The sequence below is a fragment of the Glandiceps talaboti genome, chromosome 22, assembly GCF_964340395.1.
Source record: "Glandiceps talaboti chromosome 22, keGlaTala1.1, whole genome shotgun sequence".
Taxonomy (NCBI): domain Eukaryota; kingdom Metazoa; phylum Hemichordata; class Enteropneusta; family Spengelidae; genus Glandiceps; species Glandiceps talaboti.
This window is the reverse complement of record NC_135570.1, coordinates 8,952,822-8,973,824: the sequence shown is the minus strand read 5'-3', so window position 1 is coordinate 8,973,824 and position 21,003 is coordinate 8,952,822. Positions and strand designations below refer to the sequence as shown.

The 21,003-nt window shown below is 36.3% G+C and overlaps 2 protein-coding genes across 4 annotated transcripts in view; both read right to left on the bottom strand.

The window, feature by feature from the left end:
* Positions 1-391: 391 nt before the first annotated feature.
* On the bottom strand, positions 392-15,517 carry LOC144452041 (uncharacterized). 3 transcript variants are annotated; one of them, XM_078143044.1, is made up of 13 exons: positions 15,486-15,517; positions 13,087-13,375; positions 12,188-12,426; positions 8,737-8,844; positions 8,222-8,315; positions 7,930-7,979; positions 7,588-7,675; positions 7,238-7,323; positions 6,666-6,860; positions 5,795-5,890; positions 4,764-5,021; positions 3,956-4,041; positions 392-2,579 (listed from the first exon to the last, which is right to left on the bottom strand). In XM_078143044.1, the coding sequence occupies exons 2-13, from the start codon at positions 13,109-13,111 to the stop codon at positions 2,390-2,392; spliced, it is 1,515 nt and encodes a 504-aa protein (XP_077999170.1). In that variant the 5' UTR covers positions 13,112-13,375; positions 15,486-15,517; the 3' UTR covers positions 392-2,389. The 3 variants fall into 3 exon arrangements, with proteins under 3 accessions (XP_077999170.1, XP_077999169.1, XP_077999171.1); XM_078143043.1 differs by lacking the exon at positions 15,486-15,517 and having other exon boundaries at positions 13,087-13,599; XM_078143045.1 differs by lacking the exons at positions 12,188-12,426; positions 15,486-15,517 and having other exon boundaries at positions 13,087-13,599.
* Positions 15,518-15,982: 465 nt separating this feature from the next.
* Positions 15,983-21,003, bottom strand: part of LOC144452197 (Golgi-associated plant pathogenesis-related protein 1-like) — a 5,343-nt gene continuing 322 nt past the window's right edge. The window contains exons 2-4 of the mRNA XM_078143245.1: positions 19,713-19,925; positions 18,681-18,758; positions 15,983-17,393 (exon numbers count right to left, since the gene is read on the bottom strand). Coding sequence (XP_077999371.1) covers positions 17,233-17,393; positions 18,681-18,758; positions 19,713-19,925 — 452 coding nt within the window. The 3' untranslated portion in view covers positions 15,983-17,232. The remainder of the gene's footprint in view (positions 17,394-18,680; positions 18,759-19,712; positions 19,926-21,003) is intronic.

Sequence of the window (21,003 nt, the reverse complement as noted above, 5' to 3'; positions counted from 1 at the left end):
AGCATATGAATCTATGATAATACATTGATATTTTATCTGGAAACGATAATGAGTTCAGAGTAAAATAGTTGGTTTGATACGATGGAAGTTTTAACAGCCATTACTCGTTCTATCCACAGGTACAAGTCTTGCTTGTAAATCATGTTTCTTTTCTGTTGGGTCGCTACCCCTCTCTACACGTCTCTCCCATTTCAATGGGCTATTATTTGTGTCTTATTCTTTCCAAAAAAATTGAAACATAATAACTTCACACACACACACACACACATACACACACATTGTACACACGCGCGCGCGCAGGAACGAACGCACGCAAAACAAGACCACTTCACACCATAATACAAATTTAACTCTAAAAATATTTGACTTTTATTTATGTAATTGGTGTTTACAAACATATGTATTCGATCAAACAAAAAATACACAAGAAAATGACGTTAACACGGTAAAGTAACATGTGTTATACCTTGAACTCATACATTTAATAAATGGCATGTCTGGAAGCGAAGCATGTCGAAAAGGTCGTTAAGACTGAGATTAGTGATGCATATCTAAACAGCAGGTACCTAAGGGTTAAACATTTCCTAACCAATATAAAGTCAGAAGTATCTTGAACTTTGTCATACCATGGATGTATTAGTGAGACATCCATGGTCATACATAGGTCTAATTTGTACAACTGTGTTTCAGTGACCTTTGACCTGAAACAGTAAATTACCATCCTTTCAACCTGATCTTTGGCCAACTGTAACCTTTGACCTTATCTGATTATTGTAAAGGGGGTTGGCTGATAGTGATTATCCTACCAAATAAGGGAATTTTCTGGGTGAGGAAAGTCTTTGCTGTTGTATTTTCTGAGATATTGTTGGACATTAAAACTGCCATGGTGACATGGCCAATTTTGCCACAAATGTGGTCTTTTTGCATTTGTAAAGATTAAAATAGGTGGTACTTGCTGTTCGGGATGTGTGAGTCAGCCATAAACAATTTTATTACTTACAGTTACACATCCAAAAGTTATTTACATCAGATTCATTCTACTTACTGAAGCAACTATTGCTGCCCTATAGACATTGGATGAATATTGTACCTTTGTCAGACACTTTGCTACAAAGTCTTGAATTAAGTCTCTTAAAAACTCAGCTTGTGTCACTCAAAAATATTCTAATTATCTTAATTTTATGACTGCAGTGAGAAGTTAAAGTATAAATGATGTCTGCATGGCTGTAAAAGCTGTCTGCATGGTTGTAAAAGATGTCTGTATGGCTGTCTTCATAAAGGTGTTGGTGTATCCGACAAACATAATTGAATTTGAAATTCATAGAAGAGGGTCATGGGTCAAGGTATTTCATGTTATATATGACTAGACGTGAGACTACATGGTAACGTCTGGTCCCAAAAGCATTGTAATTTATAAACTGTAATCTCCCCCGTCACGTCCTTGACACAGCCACAGTAAAGGTACTCAATTTACATGCTAATAAAAGTATTGGTTTTCTTTCCCAATATCACCTTTCTAACATTATGCAAGCAACTTGCAACGTGATCAGTGCTTTGAAACTTTCAAAACTCATGTCGGCAATTCTTGCCAATACTTAGTCCCCTCGACTCCCTCCCCTAAAAACAAACGAAAGAAACAACAATCTTCCATGGTAATCAACACACCTTTCTGCTTATAGACATATGTTTACATACTTGTAATAATTCACCATTGACACAAGTTCCACTAACAATACGTTTAAGAAAAATCTTTTCATATTGAGCTGACCTCTTCAAGACCTTTCAAATAGCGGTCATGTGACCATTTGATTACTGTATATATAACTGAAGTCCTGACCACCCCAAAAATGATAGAATATCAAATATTGAATGTTTATAATTGATATCTTACACAAATACATTGAATATAATATTCAGTCCTTTATAAATAACATATTGATAATTCTGTAAAAGATGATTTTGTTCCTAATCAGGAAGACAAACAAAGGCTGTAACTTTTAAAGTTAGTGAATATTAACCTAAAATACCAACATTCCATATAATATATTACATTTACAAATGTACAATCTTGTTAAGTAGATCTTTGGCAGTCCTGCTTATACTAGAATTAGCTCCCAATCTACTGATGACCCATGATCATGACGAGACATCTCTTGTCCTGTGTGCGTGCGCTCATTAGCATATTTCAACAAGTCTCTCCATGAAAGTCACACGAGACCCTATACGATAGTTTAAATTTTTGAAGCTGTATAATTACGGTCTCGTCTTCGGACCAGCGTCTTTTGTAAATTCTCATTTGATCTGTTTCCCTTCAGAAGAATGATCTTCACCGTCCCTGTTTCGTCGGACATTTCACGTCGGAAATCGATGAAAGTTTATTGAACTTAAACTAGACATCATTTGTATTGGCTGGACCCTCTTCTATATTCTTTGTACCACGGTCTTCTGAGTTATGTTCCGCCCTTTTTCGGTTCATCATTGTAGTAAACCTGCTGGCGATGAGTGTCGTACGTATAGCTAACTTGACACGCCGTCTTCTTTCTTCACTTACGAGCTGTTGTATAGTTCCAACGAAGTCACTGTCATTGCAAAATACTTAAAAATGTTAAATTCATATGATGGCACAGTTCCAAATTTGCTATATTATAAATGTATTGCTCTTAAGGGGGAGGTGTCATATTCAAAAAAAGTCGATAGATTTTTCTTATACTTTTCATATCTAAGCAGTGATATTTGAATATGTAAAAATACAAAGAAAATACTATATCACCACCTTTGTTTTCAAGATAATGACCATTTCTTGTATCTACACATATTGTTTCGGGTCAAAATAAGTAGATTTACAACAATTAACTACATCACAATTTTTGACACCGTCTATTGTCCACGACCCGTCGTACGGTCGTAGCCCAGTGAAGAAGGAGTATTTTTTTTTACTGTCTATTGTTCACAACTAGTCATGTCAGTTTCATTTCGAGTAGTCGAAATCAAAGCAACTAAGGAGAAAATTAAAAAAAAATGTTTTCGCTTGTTTGTAGGGGGGCCGGGGAAAGTACTTAACTTGGATGACTTGTGTAGAAGCAGACATGATGACCCAAGGGTATCTCAGGTAGAAATTTTTGGATGTATTCAGACGTTAAAGTTAATCGTGCAATAGTTCGCAAATTCGGTGTACTATCAGCCCCTTTTATTGCCTCGATGTAGTTAGAAGTTCCGAATCAATGTTTTAAATGGTTTTTCCCTTGTTGGTGTTCTAGTCTGGTAACTCCTTAGCATGCCACCATGCTACCTCAACCCGCCTTAAACGATGACATTTAGTAGAATGGGAGATGAAATTCTAGCATCAGACACTGGGCGTGGTGTTGATATATTTTGATATATAACACTTCACTTCACTTTCCAAACACGGGTTTGTTTCGCGTTCGAATGTTGACAAGAGAGCGCCCGTTTCAGTCTGCGCCGAAAGTTGCGTCGTTGACGTTATTCGAATTTGACACCTCCTACCTTAAAGGCCACCAACTCAAATCGCACATTTTCAAAACAAAACGAGCAAAAACAAATGGTTACAGCATAGAGACAGAAAAAGAAAAATAACAATACAAAGATGAATGAGAAAAAAATAGTTAAATACATTCTTTTCTTAACATGAAAGATTTGTACACAAACATTGCCAAGTTGATTATTACGGAATTGTTATTACGTGACATGAGAGTATAATGGAAGTTTTCTATAGTGTGTTGTACTGTTCGGTAAGTATTTTCCCTTAGATTGTGGTGGGGAGGGGGGGGGGGCTAACTGAAATGAAATGAAATTCAATCCAAGTCAGCCACTCTAACCACTTGACCATCATGACTCCACGCCTCTTTGGTATGTTATCAATATTTCAAACAACTAAAGATTTGAAACATGATAATTTTGTATATGCACTGAACACAAGAAAGGTAATAAGACATACCTATAGTCAATATAACCTTTGTCATGTCGATCAAGGTCGTTATACAACACTTTCCTCTCGGCAGCACTCATAGGCAGGTCAATTTCCTAAACAAAAAATAGTATAAATATTATGTTGTAATATGTTATATTCTTAAGAATATTATATTATATTGTAATATATCATATCATATCGTATCGTATCGTATCGTATCGTATCGTATCGGATCGGATCGTATCGTATCGTATCGTATCGTATCGAAGTGTATTGTATTGTATTGTATTGTATTGTACTGTATTGTATTGTATTGTATTGTATTGTATGTGTGTGTGTGTATGTATGCATGCATGCATGCATGTATGTATGTATGTATGTATGTATGTATGTATGTATGTATGTATGTATGTATGTATGTATGTGTGCGTGTGTGTGTGTGTGTATGTATGTATGTATGTATGTATGTATGTATACTATGTATGTATGTATGTATGTATGTATGTATGTATGTATGTATGTATGTATGTATGTATGTATGTATGTATGTATGTAGAAAGAAATGCACAAGGAACTAATAAACCAGTCCGTATATATAGCTGTTAAATCCGGCGTTTCGAATAAATATTCTTTTTCAAAGGAAAAATTGGCGAGACACAGAAATGCCAGGTCAAAACCCGAACATTTCTATGTATGTATGTATGTATGTATGTATGTATGTATGTATGTATGTATGTATGTATGTATGTATGTATGTATGTATGCATGCATGCATGCATGCATGCATGTATGTATGTATGTATGTAAGAAGAGTTATAGCAATCAATAAGCTTACCCTCAAACCGTGTCGAAGATCTGACTTGCTTATTTTGTTATCTCGATTCTTGTCAAATCTGTGAAACAAGTCACCTGCTCTCAGTTGGTTTTTCACGATATAGTCAGTCAGTGCCTTGGCAGGGTTGAGAAATGGTACAGTATTGGTGAGATTTGCATTGATGTCTCTCACCATAGGACCATGTATCACCTTCAGTTTGGGTCTTTCAAGTTGTAAATCTTCCAAGTGGTCAACAAATTCCCTCGACACACTTTCGTTCTGAGGAGATAAAACATATTATCAAAAGGTTATGAGAATTATATTACAAGCCACAGTGACTGCTACCTTTAGTGCCGAGTCTGACGTAGACAGTCGACAGTCGTTCGTGCCTTAAATGTTTTGCTACGTTTTATCTAAAAGTAAAGTTGTCGCCTCACTCCGATCCGGAGCAATACTATAACCGCGTACTGATTGAACAGCGAGTGCCGGAGGCACGTGCCGTCGACACTCACAGTTCCTATCAGTTCGCATTAGTATCCAGTGCTAGGGAGGCGACGACTTTTTCGACGATTTAGATAAAACGTAGCAACGAACGACTGTCTACAGTCTAAGTCTGACGTTAAAATAAGAGATATTCAAGGTTTTGTTCTATAAGTTTTGAATTTTCATTTCCACAATTGCAATTGTTTAAAGCCATCAATATTCCTCCAAAAATTGGGGAAGATTCTAATATATAAATTCATAAAAAACAATACGCAGCCCCAGTTGGAAAAAGTAACTTTACATTTTAACAGCATGGCAGACGTAATAACAAATACTGTAAGCTACAGATACATTCCTGTTCGAGTATTGCTCTTATCAATACTTATTTACATTAAATCGGATTTGTTACTCGACTGTTAGGTACGTCGTTTTGTTCCGCCCTCAACGGTCTTCTCTGTCGAATTCAGGGAACTTACGGCCAATGCATGAGGGCGCCCCGACACAGTGTATCTCATTTAGATATACAAGTAACTACGATGCCGGTTTTCAAATTACGCTATTGTACTTACTCCCAGGTCAAGCAGGTCTAACGCTGAGTCTGCATTGGTTTCCAGGGCAACAAGCATGGCAACAGCTCCTGAGAGGGTGATTGTGTTCCCAGACAGCTGCATGTTTGTTTGGGAGAGATTAAAATGGAAATGTAATGGCAACTCATTTTACTCTAGTTACTCTAATGTTAATGTCCACTTCAAAGAATGGAACACTATAAGTTAGAACCATGACGTGTCATTCAGAACACACAGAAGTGATACTTTCCTGTGTTTGTTAAACTTCGTTTTGGATGCAGTAGTATCCTTTTTATCAACGTTATCTTGTTGTAAAACCAAATTCCCTCATGAGGGATAATCGAGATATAGCAATCACTATATTTGTTTTAATCATGTTCGTTTTACCTTTGTCGTAGTCATTAACCGGTATGTTGTAGTTGGTTTGTACACAGACTTTTCACAACCTCTATTGAAGCTGAGAACGGTTATATTGGTTGAAGTTCACACACACACACACACACACACACACACACACACACACACACAATTCTAAAAATCAATATGTTACGGGAATATACTACTCCAGGAAATAAAGACATTTTTATAAACTATGGGTTCTGGAGAGTCATTTCATGATTTTATATTACCTACAATTACTTGTGATTTCAGAGTAACATAAAGTTGATCTTGTGCCTTTATAGGGTATTTTTGCAATTGGCTATTGCATCATGGGAGCCGAAATGATATATTCATGATTTCACGATTAATATGTATGACAGACCTAAATGTTTTGCATTGAAGGGAATAAGCACTTGGGCGTCAAAGATACCCTACAAAGTGTATATTTCCATGACCGGTGTCGGCTTTCATGTTCTCACGTGATCTCACCTACCTTAAGAATACGTAATGTTTGGTTGTATTTCAAAGCGTTTGTTATTTTACCAATACCAATCTTCGATATTCTGTTGAAACCGATGTCGAGATAGGTCAGAATTTCGTTCTTCCGAATAACAACGGCAATGATGACGGCGCCCTCGTCGGCCAAGCCATTCCAAGACAAGTCGACATACGTGAGGCAACTGTTGACCTTACAAAAAAGCATTATATAGACAAAGCAATGATTTAGACAAGTGGTAGTATGTAGCTTTGTGCAAAACACAAAATCTTAAAACACAAAGCTTTGGTTAGAAGTTGTTTGTTGAAATAATCGGTATACTACACCACGGATAATTTTTTTGAGAACACGCTTTGTCAATTAAAAAAAATAACCATAATCTTTACCGTTGGCTTTAACATTAATACATTTTCTATATTTCTCACTCACTCACTCACTCACTCACTCACTCACTCACTCACTCACTCACTCACTCACTCACTCACTCACTCACTCACTCACTCGTTCTCATTCCCATTCTCTCCCCTCCTCTCTCTCTCTCTCTCTCTCTCTCTCTCTCTCTCTCTCACCTTGAGAGCCTTACAAATTGACAATGCCCCCTTTCTTCGAAGATGATTCCAACTTAAATCCAACTTCAGCAAAGTATCATTTGATTCTGTAAGAACAAAGTAAGACAACAATGACCAATTTTACTAAAAAACACTGCTCTGCTGTAAAGCTCATTTCATTCTTCTTCATTTTCGAGGTTGTGCGTCGCCAACTTTTTGTAACATTCATATTTGGGAAAATCACTGTAATAATCATGAAAGTAACTCCATGTGTTTGCAGATCAGTCACTCGCGTTTGGCACATTTAACTCGCTGCCAGATGAATCTGATATAAAAGCTATCGTAAAGTTGAAAGACTTGCTATAGCTTACCAATGGCTGAGGCAAGAAGTACCCCACCTTTCTCTGAAAACTCGTTGTAACTTAAATTAATCTCTTTGAGGTTTCCAGTCGTACGACTCTGAAATTAAAAAAAAATAATATAAATAAAAAAACTCAATTTTTTACCATCAGCCATATAAGCATTATTACAAAATATCCCTTCGGGGCTATTTTCAAGTAATGTAATTTTTTTCCTTTTTAGATTTAGCAACGCACTCTAATAGATTAGACAGCCTTATTCACATATTAGTCAATGTACTGAAAAATGCTGCCGTAAAGAAGACAGTGACGGTGTTTTACGACGATTAGAGGGTTGGGTATACATGTACTCACTTTTAACAGTTTGGCAAAGAATGCGGCATCGGAGTCTTTGAATCCATTCCCTGGAATTAATAAACATTTTTTGATTATTAAATCTACATGTCAGATCGTAATTGCAATGAAAAATCTAGTGTTTTAACCACAAACTTGACAAAATTGTTGCCAAGATACTGTCAAGGTGATGTCTCCAAGTCCAGTCAGTGTCGACGTTATTATTACAAACAGTCAGTAAATATATATCATCAATAATGTACACATAGAAATCAACAAGTTTGTTGATAATTTGGATAAAAATCTAACTTACCTCTCAGATGTAAATTTGTAAGACGACTGCCAGCTTCCACATATTCGCATATAAGTCTAGCGCCCTCAGATCCGAGACCGTTTTCCGAAAGATTCTACAAAGAGACGAAAACAAATAATCAAGGTAAACATATTTTTCAAATACAGGTTTAAAACATTGGAGACTTTCGACGCAATTGTTTTTTTTTTCGTTTAGGTACTGAATGAATTTACATAATGTATATGTGTTCATAGCCGATAGAAGCAATTAATCGTATTGATGGTATATCTTCTCAAATAAGGACATTGAAAAAATAACCAGAAAGTACACGCATGTGCAATAAAAGCTGACGGCAACGTCATGTTCATCGTCCAGGGAGTTTATTCTGCTGTCTAAGCAAGTACCACTGAATGTGTTTACGAGGACCATTTTGACATATATTGATGAGAATGGATAACACAATGGTAACATTGAATATGTAAGTTTAAGTGACGATTTTACCTCTTCTATGGAAATATTCAAATTAAAATAATTACCAAACGTTGAATGGCGACATTTTCCTGTAACATTTCAACAATGTGCCTAGTACCCTCTGGCCCGATGGCGTTATCTTCAACATTTAAATACGTCGTCCATATGTTCATCTGCAAAATATTATAATTGAAATTATAGTGTACATGTGTATATAATAAAATAATAAATGAATAAATATATATAATTATATATGTATTGTATTACACATACACACTTTCTCTTACTCACCCGCTGTACATGTCTCGTCTGTCTGTCTGTCTGTCTGTCTGTCTGTCTGTCTGTCTGTCTATCTATCTATCTATCTATCTATCTATCTATCTATCTATCTATCTATCTATCTATCTATCTATCTGTCTGTCTGTCTGTCTGTCTGTCTGTCTGTCTGTCTCTGTCTGTCTGTCTGTCTGTCTGTCTGTCTGGCTCTGTCTGCCTGTCTCTGTTTGTCTGTCTGTCTGTCTGTCCGTCCGTAAGTCCGTCCATCTGTCTGTCTGTCTGTATGTCTCTGTCTGTCTGCCTGCCTGCCTATCTCTGTCTGTCTGTCTGTCTGTCTGTCTGTCTGTCTGTCTGTCTGTCTGCCTGCCTGTCTGTCTGCCTGTCTGTCTGTCTGTCTGTCTGTCTGTCTGTCTGTCTGTCTGTCTGTCTGTCTGTGTGACTCTGTCTTTCTCTCTCCCTCTGTCTCTCTCTCTCTCTTTCTCAACACACTATTTGGACGACTCTCTAACTATAGGTTCAAATTACTATTGTCAAACTCATTTTAACTTAGCACAAATGACCGATCAAGTGTTCATAAAAAACAGTTATGTGATTGCGAGTGCACTACGTGCTACGATAAATCAAATGTTAAATCACTTTTGTTGCACTCACATTTATCACCAATCTTTCCTTCTTTCAGACTTCTACTTTACGTATGCAATAAATTTCAATTATGTCAATATGGTTATTATGATATTAAACGCCCAGAACTATTAGTTTTCAATTCTCGCCCTTTTCACAAAACAAGCTGTCAATATTTGTGTAGTAGCTGTCACCATCGAATTGTTGCATGGAGGACATTTAAACAGTGAACCATTCTAAGATTGTATTTGTTCAATTCCTTGACAAGTTCAGTAAACATATTTATGTGAAGCTGCGATAAAACGTGACATTTTTGACATACAGGTCCACATGTATTCATGAACTACACGACGCCTTCAGTTCATTTCCAAATGAAATTTTCGAACAAAAATCCTTCAAGCTTGACGTGTTTTTTCTCATTCTACAAATGTTGAAATAACCTTTACTCCATTACGACGTTAAGGTGAAACTCACAAGTAATGTCTGTGGTTGTTATTGCCGCGTGCCTGGCGGTCTTGGACGGTGCCGTAAAAGAGGGTGTGGTTTACGACGATGGCCTGCCTAGTTTACGTCCCTTTAGATGAATGTCTAATTATCTTCATAGTTACATTTGTAAATGAGTATAGATTGTGCGTTTGAATGTGTGAGTGACTTTTACTCACTGTTCATCTTAGTTGACATACACCTTCATTACATGAATCAATTCGGGTAACATACATGTATTAATATTAATCCGTCATGTTTAAAATATAACGTCTCCAAATCAATTTCACCACTAAGGTGGTCATGCAAGTTAGGAATGAAATCAAAAGTTCAATGTAGGATAAAAAACGTAATTCTTTTAGTTGGGGGGGGGGGGGTGTTGAACCATTTTAGTTCTCATCCAACAAAACTATTTTACTGTTAAACAAAAGGGTATTGTACCTCTGTCTGTCTGTCTGTCTGTCTGTCTGTCTGTCTGTCTGTCTGTCTGTCTGTCTGTCTGTCTGTCTGTCGTATCTGTCTGTCTGTCTGTTTGTTTGACTGACTGACTGACTGACTAACTGACTGACTGATTCTGTGTGTCTGTCAAATATGTTATATATTGTGGCAGTTATATATATTGTTGTCAGTTATGCAAACATTTTTTTAAAATGTCGTCAAATCGAGAAATGGAAGAATTTCCCTAACGAAAATGCATGGCACTAAAATACATTAAAGTGAAGTAAAGTAAAGTAAAACAATGTCCGGTCTAGACTGAGAAATTTGCCAAGAAGTGAGGTTACCCTGTGTAACTGTATACTGTGAAATAGGACACCGTGATGGAAAGTCAAACGAATCAAAGTCAAATATTATTTTGATAAGGTGGTTATTTTTGCTGTCTTTCATGTTTCGATATTGTTCTACGTTTCCATCCGATCACCTTTTACCTGGACGAATTGACCAAATCCATCCATCAATATTTGACAAACAAAGTGAATTGGATGACTGTTTACATTGATCTCGACGAGTTGAATAGAGTCCCTCCACAATATGAATGAATTGGTGAACTTTACCAAGAGAAATAATTAGTGCTCACATCACGATCAATATTGAAACAAAATTGAACATATTAAAGGTATTGATCACGTTATTCAAGCAGTGGTATGGTTAGAAGTATGTACTCTGAAATGAGGGGTGTGTTCTATAATAACAATGGACATTTTGTGGTTCTCACCACTATCACAGAAAAGTCACGGGTCGGATTTACTTTGATCTTTTAGCTGGAGATCTGAGATAAAGAGATAACGGTCGACAATCTGTACATAATGAAGCCTACTTATTGAGCGCCCCCACTCCAGAGAAAGATTGTTATCAATTATCCAGACTTTAGTTTGCTATAGATTTCGCGCGAGTGTACACTCTACATATATGTTTACAGATTTGGAACACCTTGAACTCGGCTTTTACAAGAATCTTGGAAGACGTAGGCCAGAGACTTAGTATAGTTATCTGGCTCAACGGACTGCTCGACGGCTTAATCTTGCGAATTACACTATCAAGCAAGATAGTCAAGTCTCTGAGCTATGTAAGACGTCTGTGCCCCAACTTTCGACCCGTTTCAGGACATCTCAGGTGTTTAGACTACCCCACTCAACAAATTCCTCTTTCGTATGCACATACAACTCTGCAACCCGAAGTAGAGGGCAGGGACGCAGGGAGTATGACACCTTGCGTGTTAACGAAGGTTTTAAAGCAATTGTCTTATTGATATGCAAACACATAGTGACATGATTAGAGGTAAAATGCATAAGCTATAATACGATGTTTATCCATATCCACATGACAACTAACAAGTATGTGGAAACGTGTGTTGGTTGTCTGAATTTAAAATCAAACTTGACATAACGAGTACTCAAACTGTCTCCTACAATGGTAGATAGCAGGGTTTCATTTTGTTGAGTGGCACTGGTATAAACACAAATTCTTCGGTGTGACAAAAAATGAAAAGAAAAAAAAGCGGTAGATTTACCTACGTACATTTAGACAAACGCTAAACATACTATTTGCCATACACATATTTCATAGTCTGTTGCCAATCATTTGTTGATGGAAACTCTTAATCGATCTAACTTCAAAGATGTCACCAGCATTACTTACTGTCATTGCTATAGCAACTGCTTTTACTCCGATTGGACCAAGATTATAATGTTTAAGTGTAATTCGTTCAGATTTCTCTCTGAGACTATCCATGAAGTTGTTACATGGTACAAGTCCGAGTAGTTGGCAAGCTCTAACATAAGTTTGGCAGCATCCTGACAGTTCCTCAGTAGCATACTCGTTAATTTGCTTTTCGTCTCCATTTGGTGTATCTGTCTCTCTTTCTTCCGTCTTGGAGACTGGACATAAATATACGAGAGAGAGACAAAGACATCCAGAGACACAGAGATACAGACAGACAGACAGACAGTCAGACAGACAGACCGGCAGGCAGGCAGGCAAATAGAGAGACAACGAGACAGAGAGAGGGTGAAGGAAAAAGATGAACACATACAGAGGGAGAGATAGACACAGAGACAGAGCGCGGCAGAGATAGACACACAGATAATCAGAAGAGAGAGATTATTAATACCTAGCAAACATATTCATGCCTAGTCTTTTGTCATTTCAAAACATAATCAATTCAACATAAAGATTTGACACTATAACAACCGTGGTCGGAGGTAGAATATTTCTAAATAGTTTAGTAACCATGGACATAGATTCAAAATAACAATAATTATAGTTACAATCTTATATGTGATTCGGTTTAAAGCTGTTGTTCATAACATTAATTATATTTTAGAATGTCCACTTTTTTGTTGGCTGAAGTTTCGGCTTCGTATATTCAGCATGATTCTAGTATAAGCAATGAAACAGTATTATTCATACATATTTTCTGTTTAAACTTTGATTTGAGCGTGGTCATTTTAGTAAGGTTTTGGAAAATGTCATTCTTACAGTGAAAAAACGCATTTTTGGAAGGGAAAAATGTACATTGAAAGGATACACAATCTTACCTGTTTTAATGCTTTCAGAAGGCATGATGTTCTTGGTTACCGATATCAATAGTGAACCGCGACGACTGTATCCCGGGTGTCTTCAAATACACTCAAGACCGTCTATATATGGTGGCACTGACAGTAACCCGCCAGGAGTGTATCCTGGATGTCGTCAAATACACTCAATGATGTCTATGGTGTTACTGGGAGTATGAAGTATTGTTATACTTCCACGTTGTCTTCGCTACCGTCGATAACAACAGAAATGAACTTCGCACGTATCCCTTACCTATCAGCACTCCAGCAACTTGAAAGACAAACGGATGGTGAACGGCTTGTGACAACTAAAGATGAAAAACGGGTTTGAGACGGTATTGCAAATTTACAACAGCTTGTGATTGTCAAGATATACAGTATACGGTTGTCAACTTTTGTTGCCTGTATACTTGCGGGAGCTCAAAAACCGTCAAATCTGAACGACTGTCGAATTCCTAACTGGGAGAATAACACAGAGGTAGAACCCCAAATGAAGAACGAATTCGTAGTAAAAAAAGTCTTGATCAGCCACTGTACATGTGCGTTCGATCGTATACTATGGTAACCCGAAATATGCCGACGTGCTTGTACCTATTGGGAATTAAAAAGCCTCTCTACGTCATGTTGTTAAAATTTGTTTTCATCAATCGGTTATGTCAATGATAAATATATGTCATCGACAGAGACAATGCATCACAATGTTGTGAACAAGTGCAGCCCATTTGTCTCAAATACTTCGTTAAGCGGGTTTTGGCCGCTTACAGTCAAAGTGTGTTTGCAGGCGACAGAAAGTCAAACAACATTGAAAAACCGCTTTCTCTACAGCAATTGAAAATTTGTCAATATCAGCGACGTCATTGACTTGCAGAGATCACTAAGTCAAACATCTTTCTTTGCGGCACTTAGGTATCCTGGGCGTCGTAATAGAATGCAGGGTAGGGGTCGAACAACGGAGCTCGCTTTAATTCAATTACACACCGCGTACCGGTCGCCGTCTCAGTTTATTCGCTTCATTGTAGTACGTATAATATACGGGAAGCGATTACTAGTCTAACCTTTGACTCAGTATGTCATAAACCAGAAAAAATCTCCCGATTTGTTCAAGAAAGTACATGTAATCTAAGGGATTAGCTTGTGAAACTAGTACCACGATGTTTGGCAAACGTTTGTGTGGTTATGAACAATATTACGAACCGTGAAACAGTTGTTCTTCGAGTCGTTACTTTTGTCTACCATGACGGTAGTTGATACATGTACATCAGAAATACCAACCGAATATAGAAGTCGCACCGAGAGAAAACAGTGGCATCATCCGATAGGCTTAAGTCGTAACATTACTATTTTAATGCCAGACATTATAACAAGCAAAGGTAGGCAACCATGTTTGTCGGCTGAGGCACGGCTAGAATCTACAAATTTGTGGCATGTTTTTGTCCCCGTTATTTATTTTACGACTCCAGTCCGATTTTTTAAAAAGTGTGTGTATGATAACTCTTAATGGATAGGTTCATAAACTTAACTTATAATTTTGAACTTGTTCACACAAAATTTCGACCCAAACTCAATTTTAGTATTGAAATATTGAATAATATCATACTAACACCTCGACGAGCGTTTTTTTAAAAAAAAATTTAATGATATCATTATGAATGTACAACGCATTCAGACAGACTCATTTTGTCCGTCATTCGTTACTCATGGATAGTGACGCATGCTTACTAATAAACATGCCATTCTATATAATTAATATTGAATATCTGTCAAACAGTGTCTCCCATAGCAACAATACAAAGTGAAAGACTCGACTCGTGGTTATTTGTACAAAAAAATACGTCGCTCCTGTGTATGATAGTAAAATTATTTTTCAGGCATATTATCCACATAGATTAATATCGGTATCATAGGAAGTACATGTAGTCTTATGAACGTTGGCCCCAGAATGCCGTTGTTACCCAAAATATTGAACGCGCAGTGTGTACTTCATCATTAGCTAATAATTAACAGGAATATAGATATTAGCATTATGTACTGTGGTCGGTATATTATGACTTTCAAGATAGGGTGCGCCTATCTACATGTATGCGCGTCTGTCTACATAACGAACATTCCACAGTATTTGAAGAAAATACTAAGTTTTGATCAATAAACCACACACTACTTTGAAAGGCAAATGTGGTAAATGTTTCTTCGTTTCCAGTCGCATATTAAACTGTTTCAATATTCGTTCTATCAACTTTAATATTTCCTATAAATTACTCTTGAGTATTGGTGAGCTATATTGATCTAGAGCTGGTTAGGACGCCGTGAACATTTCACTCAATATATCGATGTCTGTCTTTCCTGTGAAGGGAAAATATCAATTGAATTAAAACATAACTTACGTTTTGATCTGTTGGTTTTCACCCAAAAGTTTCACAAACGCACTCAATTCTTGTAGAACTACCCAGTTGCTGTCGAAAAAGTCTAGTTAACAGAAACTGGACGCAGTTGCTGGGGAAGAAGCTATTTTGCACACCAACTAAGTATAAACAGACTTCATTCTACGCATTGAACAATACACAATACTTAAAGCTAGCTTGTCATGTGGACGTACATGTGCAAGTAGGAGGCTTGGAATAATGGTGTCAACGAGACACTGAAAGGGAGATTGCCCTCGATAATCACAAAGGCTATGTCAATAGTATCTGTCATCCGTCAAGATCTCTGTTGGTTTTTTTTTGAAAAAATGAAGACATTATTACGTGTGAAATCCTTAGTTAGTTTATGGACGGCCGTTGGGGTACATAAAGAGTGCATTTTTTGCATTGTATTGCATTTGTTCGTTCAGCTAAAGGATCGAAACTTTTATTCAACCAAACACTAAATACATCACTGTCCGATCATTGTCCAATAGAATGCATAATAACTGAACAAAAAATAACAACGAAAGTTATAAAACCAAAAACTAACATGACGTACTTAACGTGATAGTGTATGATCAGCTGTGTTCTCTCAATTCTTACAGAGTTGTTTGTATCCTTATGATCGTATATACGTACGTCACCAACCGTAATAATTAACTTTGTTAATATCGAAACTGTTACAATGATAAAGCGAAACTTCACCTTGATGGAAACAATACTTTTATTAATTGTAAACATTCGAACAACCAGTAGCCTTTGACTTGAGGGCGCACTACACTATTGCGTCATATTTTCAAACCGATCAAAAGCTGCATCTCCTTATATAAACATTTTGGCAAGACATTTACAAATTTGATGGACAAAAATACATTCCATTAAAAAATTACTTTTTTTCGCTGCTTTCAATGTTTCCAAAACACTGAACGTCAAATGTCAGACAGGTTTAACTAGCTGCCTGGGTCACTATATTTTCATCACAAAATACCATGTTTGTCTATGGTGCAGACAGTTCTGTTATCTATAACAAATAATCATTTATCCAAAACACTTTGTGGTTGTGGCGCATTATAATTATCAATGCATAAAACATACCATTGTTACAATGAAGATCAATCGACTGGCAGAAGGGCAATGACAATATGCGTTCTTTTATAGCTAAATATGATAACTGTTGAAAACTTGAACTTGAAATCACAGACAAGTAAGTTTCTTACAGACAAGTAACTAAGTTTCTTACTTGTCTGTGTTGAAATTAAGTCAATAATCAAACTATGAAGTATTTCAATATATCTGTGGAAATTTCCATAGTGACATTAAACATATCATGCATTTTTTTGGAGGTGGAGCCCGTGAAGGGAAATGGGAGTCACACTAGGTATATTTTAACCAAGGTTCATAATGTAACGTTTTTTCATTATCTCTGAAACCACAGTTCAGCTCTTTTCCTTTCAAAATTGCATCACGGTTGATTTTCATTGTGTCATTTTCGTTGTATATTTCATTTGCTCTATCTCTTGCGTATCACTTGCACTACGTCTTGTCGTTACTTTAAAGTAAACATCAAGCATTTTGCAGGTTTCTTATTCCCCTCTCCCCGTGAAGGAAGATTATCGACGATTATCGACGGTGTAACGACATTGGTAGGTAGAAAAATTAATAGGAAGCTTACGAAAACAAATATTCTTTGATGCCGTCTTGAATTCAACTGATCTATCGTGCAATATTTTTACTTTTTCAGTGGCAAAACATTATCTTCGTATTTTCCGCTAACGTTTCCCGGAGGACTATAATTGAAGACCGCATAGACATCCTTCGAATCCTTAGGATTAACAGCATATCCCACCCCTAGCTCCCGACTCGCTTTCCAAACCACTTGAGTAAAGTGACCTGTAATTAATGAACACACATACATAATTAAGGTGTTGGAGAATATTGAGAAATAAGCCAAACTAATATCACCTAGCTCTGGATATAATATAAATGTCAATAATTGTATTAAATTTCATTTTCATAGACGAAAGGGATACTTTATTGTGAAGTTATAATTATAAGTAGTGAATTATTACCAGTTTTTCGGGGAGGGGGGGGGGGGGCTGCGAGTGTACGGTGCTCGTGATATATTACAACTTAATTCTAATAGCACATGGTTTCTTCAAGTTTCAATAACTTTTTAAAAATAAAACTATTCTTTTTGTCGCAGACATATTTTGTTGTGTACAGGTAAATGGCAGATGAAAATAAAAATTAATCTTAAAAGGTATATATTTATTAACAACTTATGGGAATGGAACGTGTGTTTTGAGACAGAAATAGTGATAGTGATAGATTATATGGTTTACAACTAAGTTCACTCAACCACGCCGAAGGTGTGTCGCAAATATATTTTCATCTTGGTTCATGAAATATTTGAAAACAAAACACACAACTAATTTGATACACTGTTACTGCACATTGCATCCCATGGACTATGTAATATATACTATGTATACATAGTCCTTGACTTCAATGATAACAATGTGTTACAATTATTTGCATTATGTTTTCATTTGTAAAAAGTCAGTGTGTCTGAAAGTGTAGTCCCTTTCTACCGATGTTGTATGAAACAAGATAAAAATACATTTTTGTCGCAATCATACTAATTCGGCAAGGGTTAACTGAAATTGGTTGTAACTGGTGATTGTTGTTCTTTTGTTTTGCTACTTTATTATTGTATGTGTTCTTTTCTCACTGTGTGATTGTTAGTTGTTGTTATTTTTTTTTCGGGAGGGGTCCGAATTAGGTTCTTTCAAACGTGACGAAATTCTCTAAACCAGTACTCATTCTCATTTTATAGCGGAATCACTTTTTTGTAAACTAAACTAAACTAAACTAAACTAAACTAAACTAAACTAAACTAAACTAAACTAAACTAAACTAAACTAAACTAAACTAAACTAAACTAAACTAAACTAAACTAAACTAAACTAAACTAAACTAAACTAAACTAAACTAAACTAAACTAAACTAAACTTAACTAAACTAAACTAAACTAAACTAAACTAAAATAATTAAACTAAACTAAACTAAACTAAACTAAACTAAACTAAACTAGACTAAACTAGACTAAACTAGACTAAACTAAACTAAACTAAACTAAACTAGACTATACTGGGAATTGTTAATACTAAAACTTACCCGTTCCAGAGGAATATCCAGGCCTGTTCCAACTATAATTACTGACTTCGTTGTAAAGTGTTTCGACTGCCTCTTGACCTATAAATAAGAAATACTGTATATCAACCCTATACATGTATACACTAACACTAAAAAGAGGTATACTACACTGAACAACTCGTGAAATGTCAGTTTGTTGTCCAAGTCACACACTTTGTGACAGGCATACCTCATCTAGTAGCTCACTAAATCCCAGACCAGTACATTATCCTAAAGAAATTGACGTGCTTTGTGACAAGTTTACCTGAGGGAGTATACCATATTGAACAACTCACTCGACTGAAACACATTAAATTGAAGGGAAGTAGACAAATTGTTAGGCGTATTCCGTACTTGAAATCATAACATACAAAATACATTTGGCGAAAGTCCATCATATGTTAGTTTACATCTCTTCCGTGTGCTGCCACTTCTAGATTTTCTCCTGTTGTTTACATTCTTTTGTTTTAACAAATCATTTTCACACAGGCTCTATGAAACACCATCTCCATGTATGATGTATTTAAATAATCTTCAGACGATGCATTATATAGTACAATATATTTTAAACGTGTCTTAAGCTTGATATGAAATTTTTCACACAAATGTCTATTGTTGTTTGAAAGTTACAATTGAGTTATTGTTGAACGTTAGCTAAGGGATAGTATTTTACTACATATTATACGAAGGGTGAGATATATATACGACATTCTATACGAAGGGTGGGATAATATTTTAGGACATTCTATACTAAGGGTGAGATAGTATTTTGGGACATTCTATACGAAGGGCCCCGTGAGATAGTATTTTAGGACATTCTATACGAAGGGTGAGATAGTAGTTTAGGACATTCTATACGAAGGGTGAGATAGTATTTTAGGGCATTCTATACCAAGGGTGAGACTATATTACGACATTTTATACGAAGGGTGAGATAGTATTTTACGACATTCTATACGAAGGGTGAGAAAAAATAGGATCTTTACACAAATCACAGCAAATGTAACTCCTTACCTGCCATTCCTTGCTGACTTCGTTTCCACGATATACATTCTCCATATTTTCGATTTTTTCTAGGCTCTAGCTTTCCAGACTTAGCAAGCTTATCGGCCCACTTCTGAGCATATTTGTTCAATTTCTTGGTCATTTTGAGCGAAGGAACGCCATGTTTTGATCGGTAAACATTGTGGGCGTTGAGGGCCTCATCCCTGAAGGTGTCCCGCTGTACTAGAATATTGATTATAGAATGAGTATGTTAGCTTAAAACAGTAGAACTTGACGACAAACAATGTTTAATTAATGTGTATGCCTGGGGGGTTCGAAATAGTGACACGGGTCAATTGGGTTAGGGGTCTTCAAAATTACAAGGGTCAAGGGCAAAGTCTGTGGAATATGAGGCTCACATTTTACAAATCGGTTCTGTGGGAAGGGACATATTTACGAAATGGGTTTAGGGGAGGGTCACATTTTACTTTGACTCACTGTATTATTTAAACATTGCATTATTTTGTCATTTTGGCATCACACCACTGCCACATCCCATCACTGTAATATCATAACGCATCAGTCTTATCACTGCTGACACATACACGCAATGACATCCATCCATCCATCCATACTACATACATACATACATACATACATACATACATACATACATACATACATACATACTTACATACTTACACACACATACACACAGACACACATACAGACAGACAGACAGACAGGCAGACAGACAGACAGACAGACAGACAGACAGACAGACAGACAGACAGACAGACAGACAGACAGACAGACAGACAGACGGCTATGGTAGTCTAACTTTAAAAAGGAATCAACGACATTTCTCGAGCACATCTAACAAAATCTTAAGGTATCTGATTTGTTGAACGAGTTACGTGTTAATACTTATTAGGAAGACCTACAATATGGCCTCAACGTTAACAGACTTTGATGACTTCAACACACGTTCAGGAATTCCATATCTCAATTTGTCCTTTCGTTGAACGTATTATCTATATGGTTATTAACACTCGTATCATGTACCCTTGTTTTAGCAAGAAACAACACATAAAAATACTTTGACCAAAATACGAATAACAAATTCACTTTGGTGACTCATTATTCCATATTATTGTCTTAGCTTGCATAATTGATGTGTTGCAATTGCACTATTTTTAATTTGTTATTGTGATTTCAGTATTGTTCATATAAATGTAGCGTTTCTCATTTGATTTTTCTCAGTGACATGTTTACGGAAAAGTGAGCCTTGCATTAGCTGTTTTTACCTTGAAAACTTGTG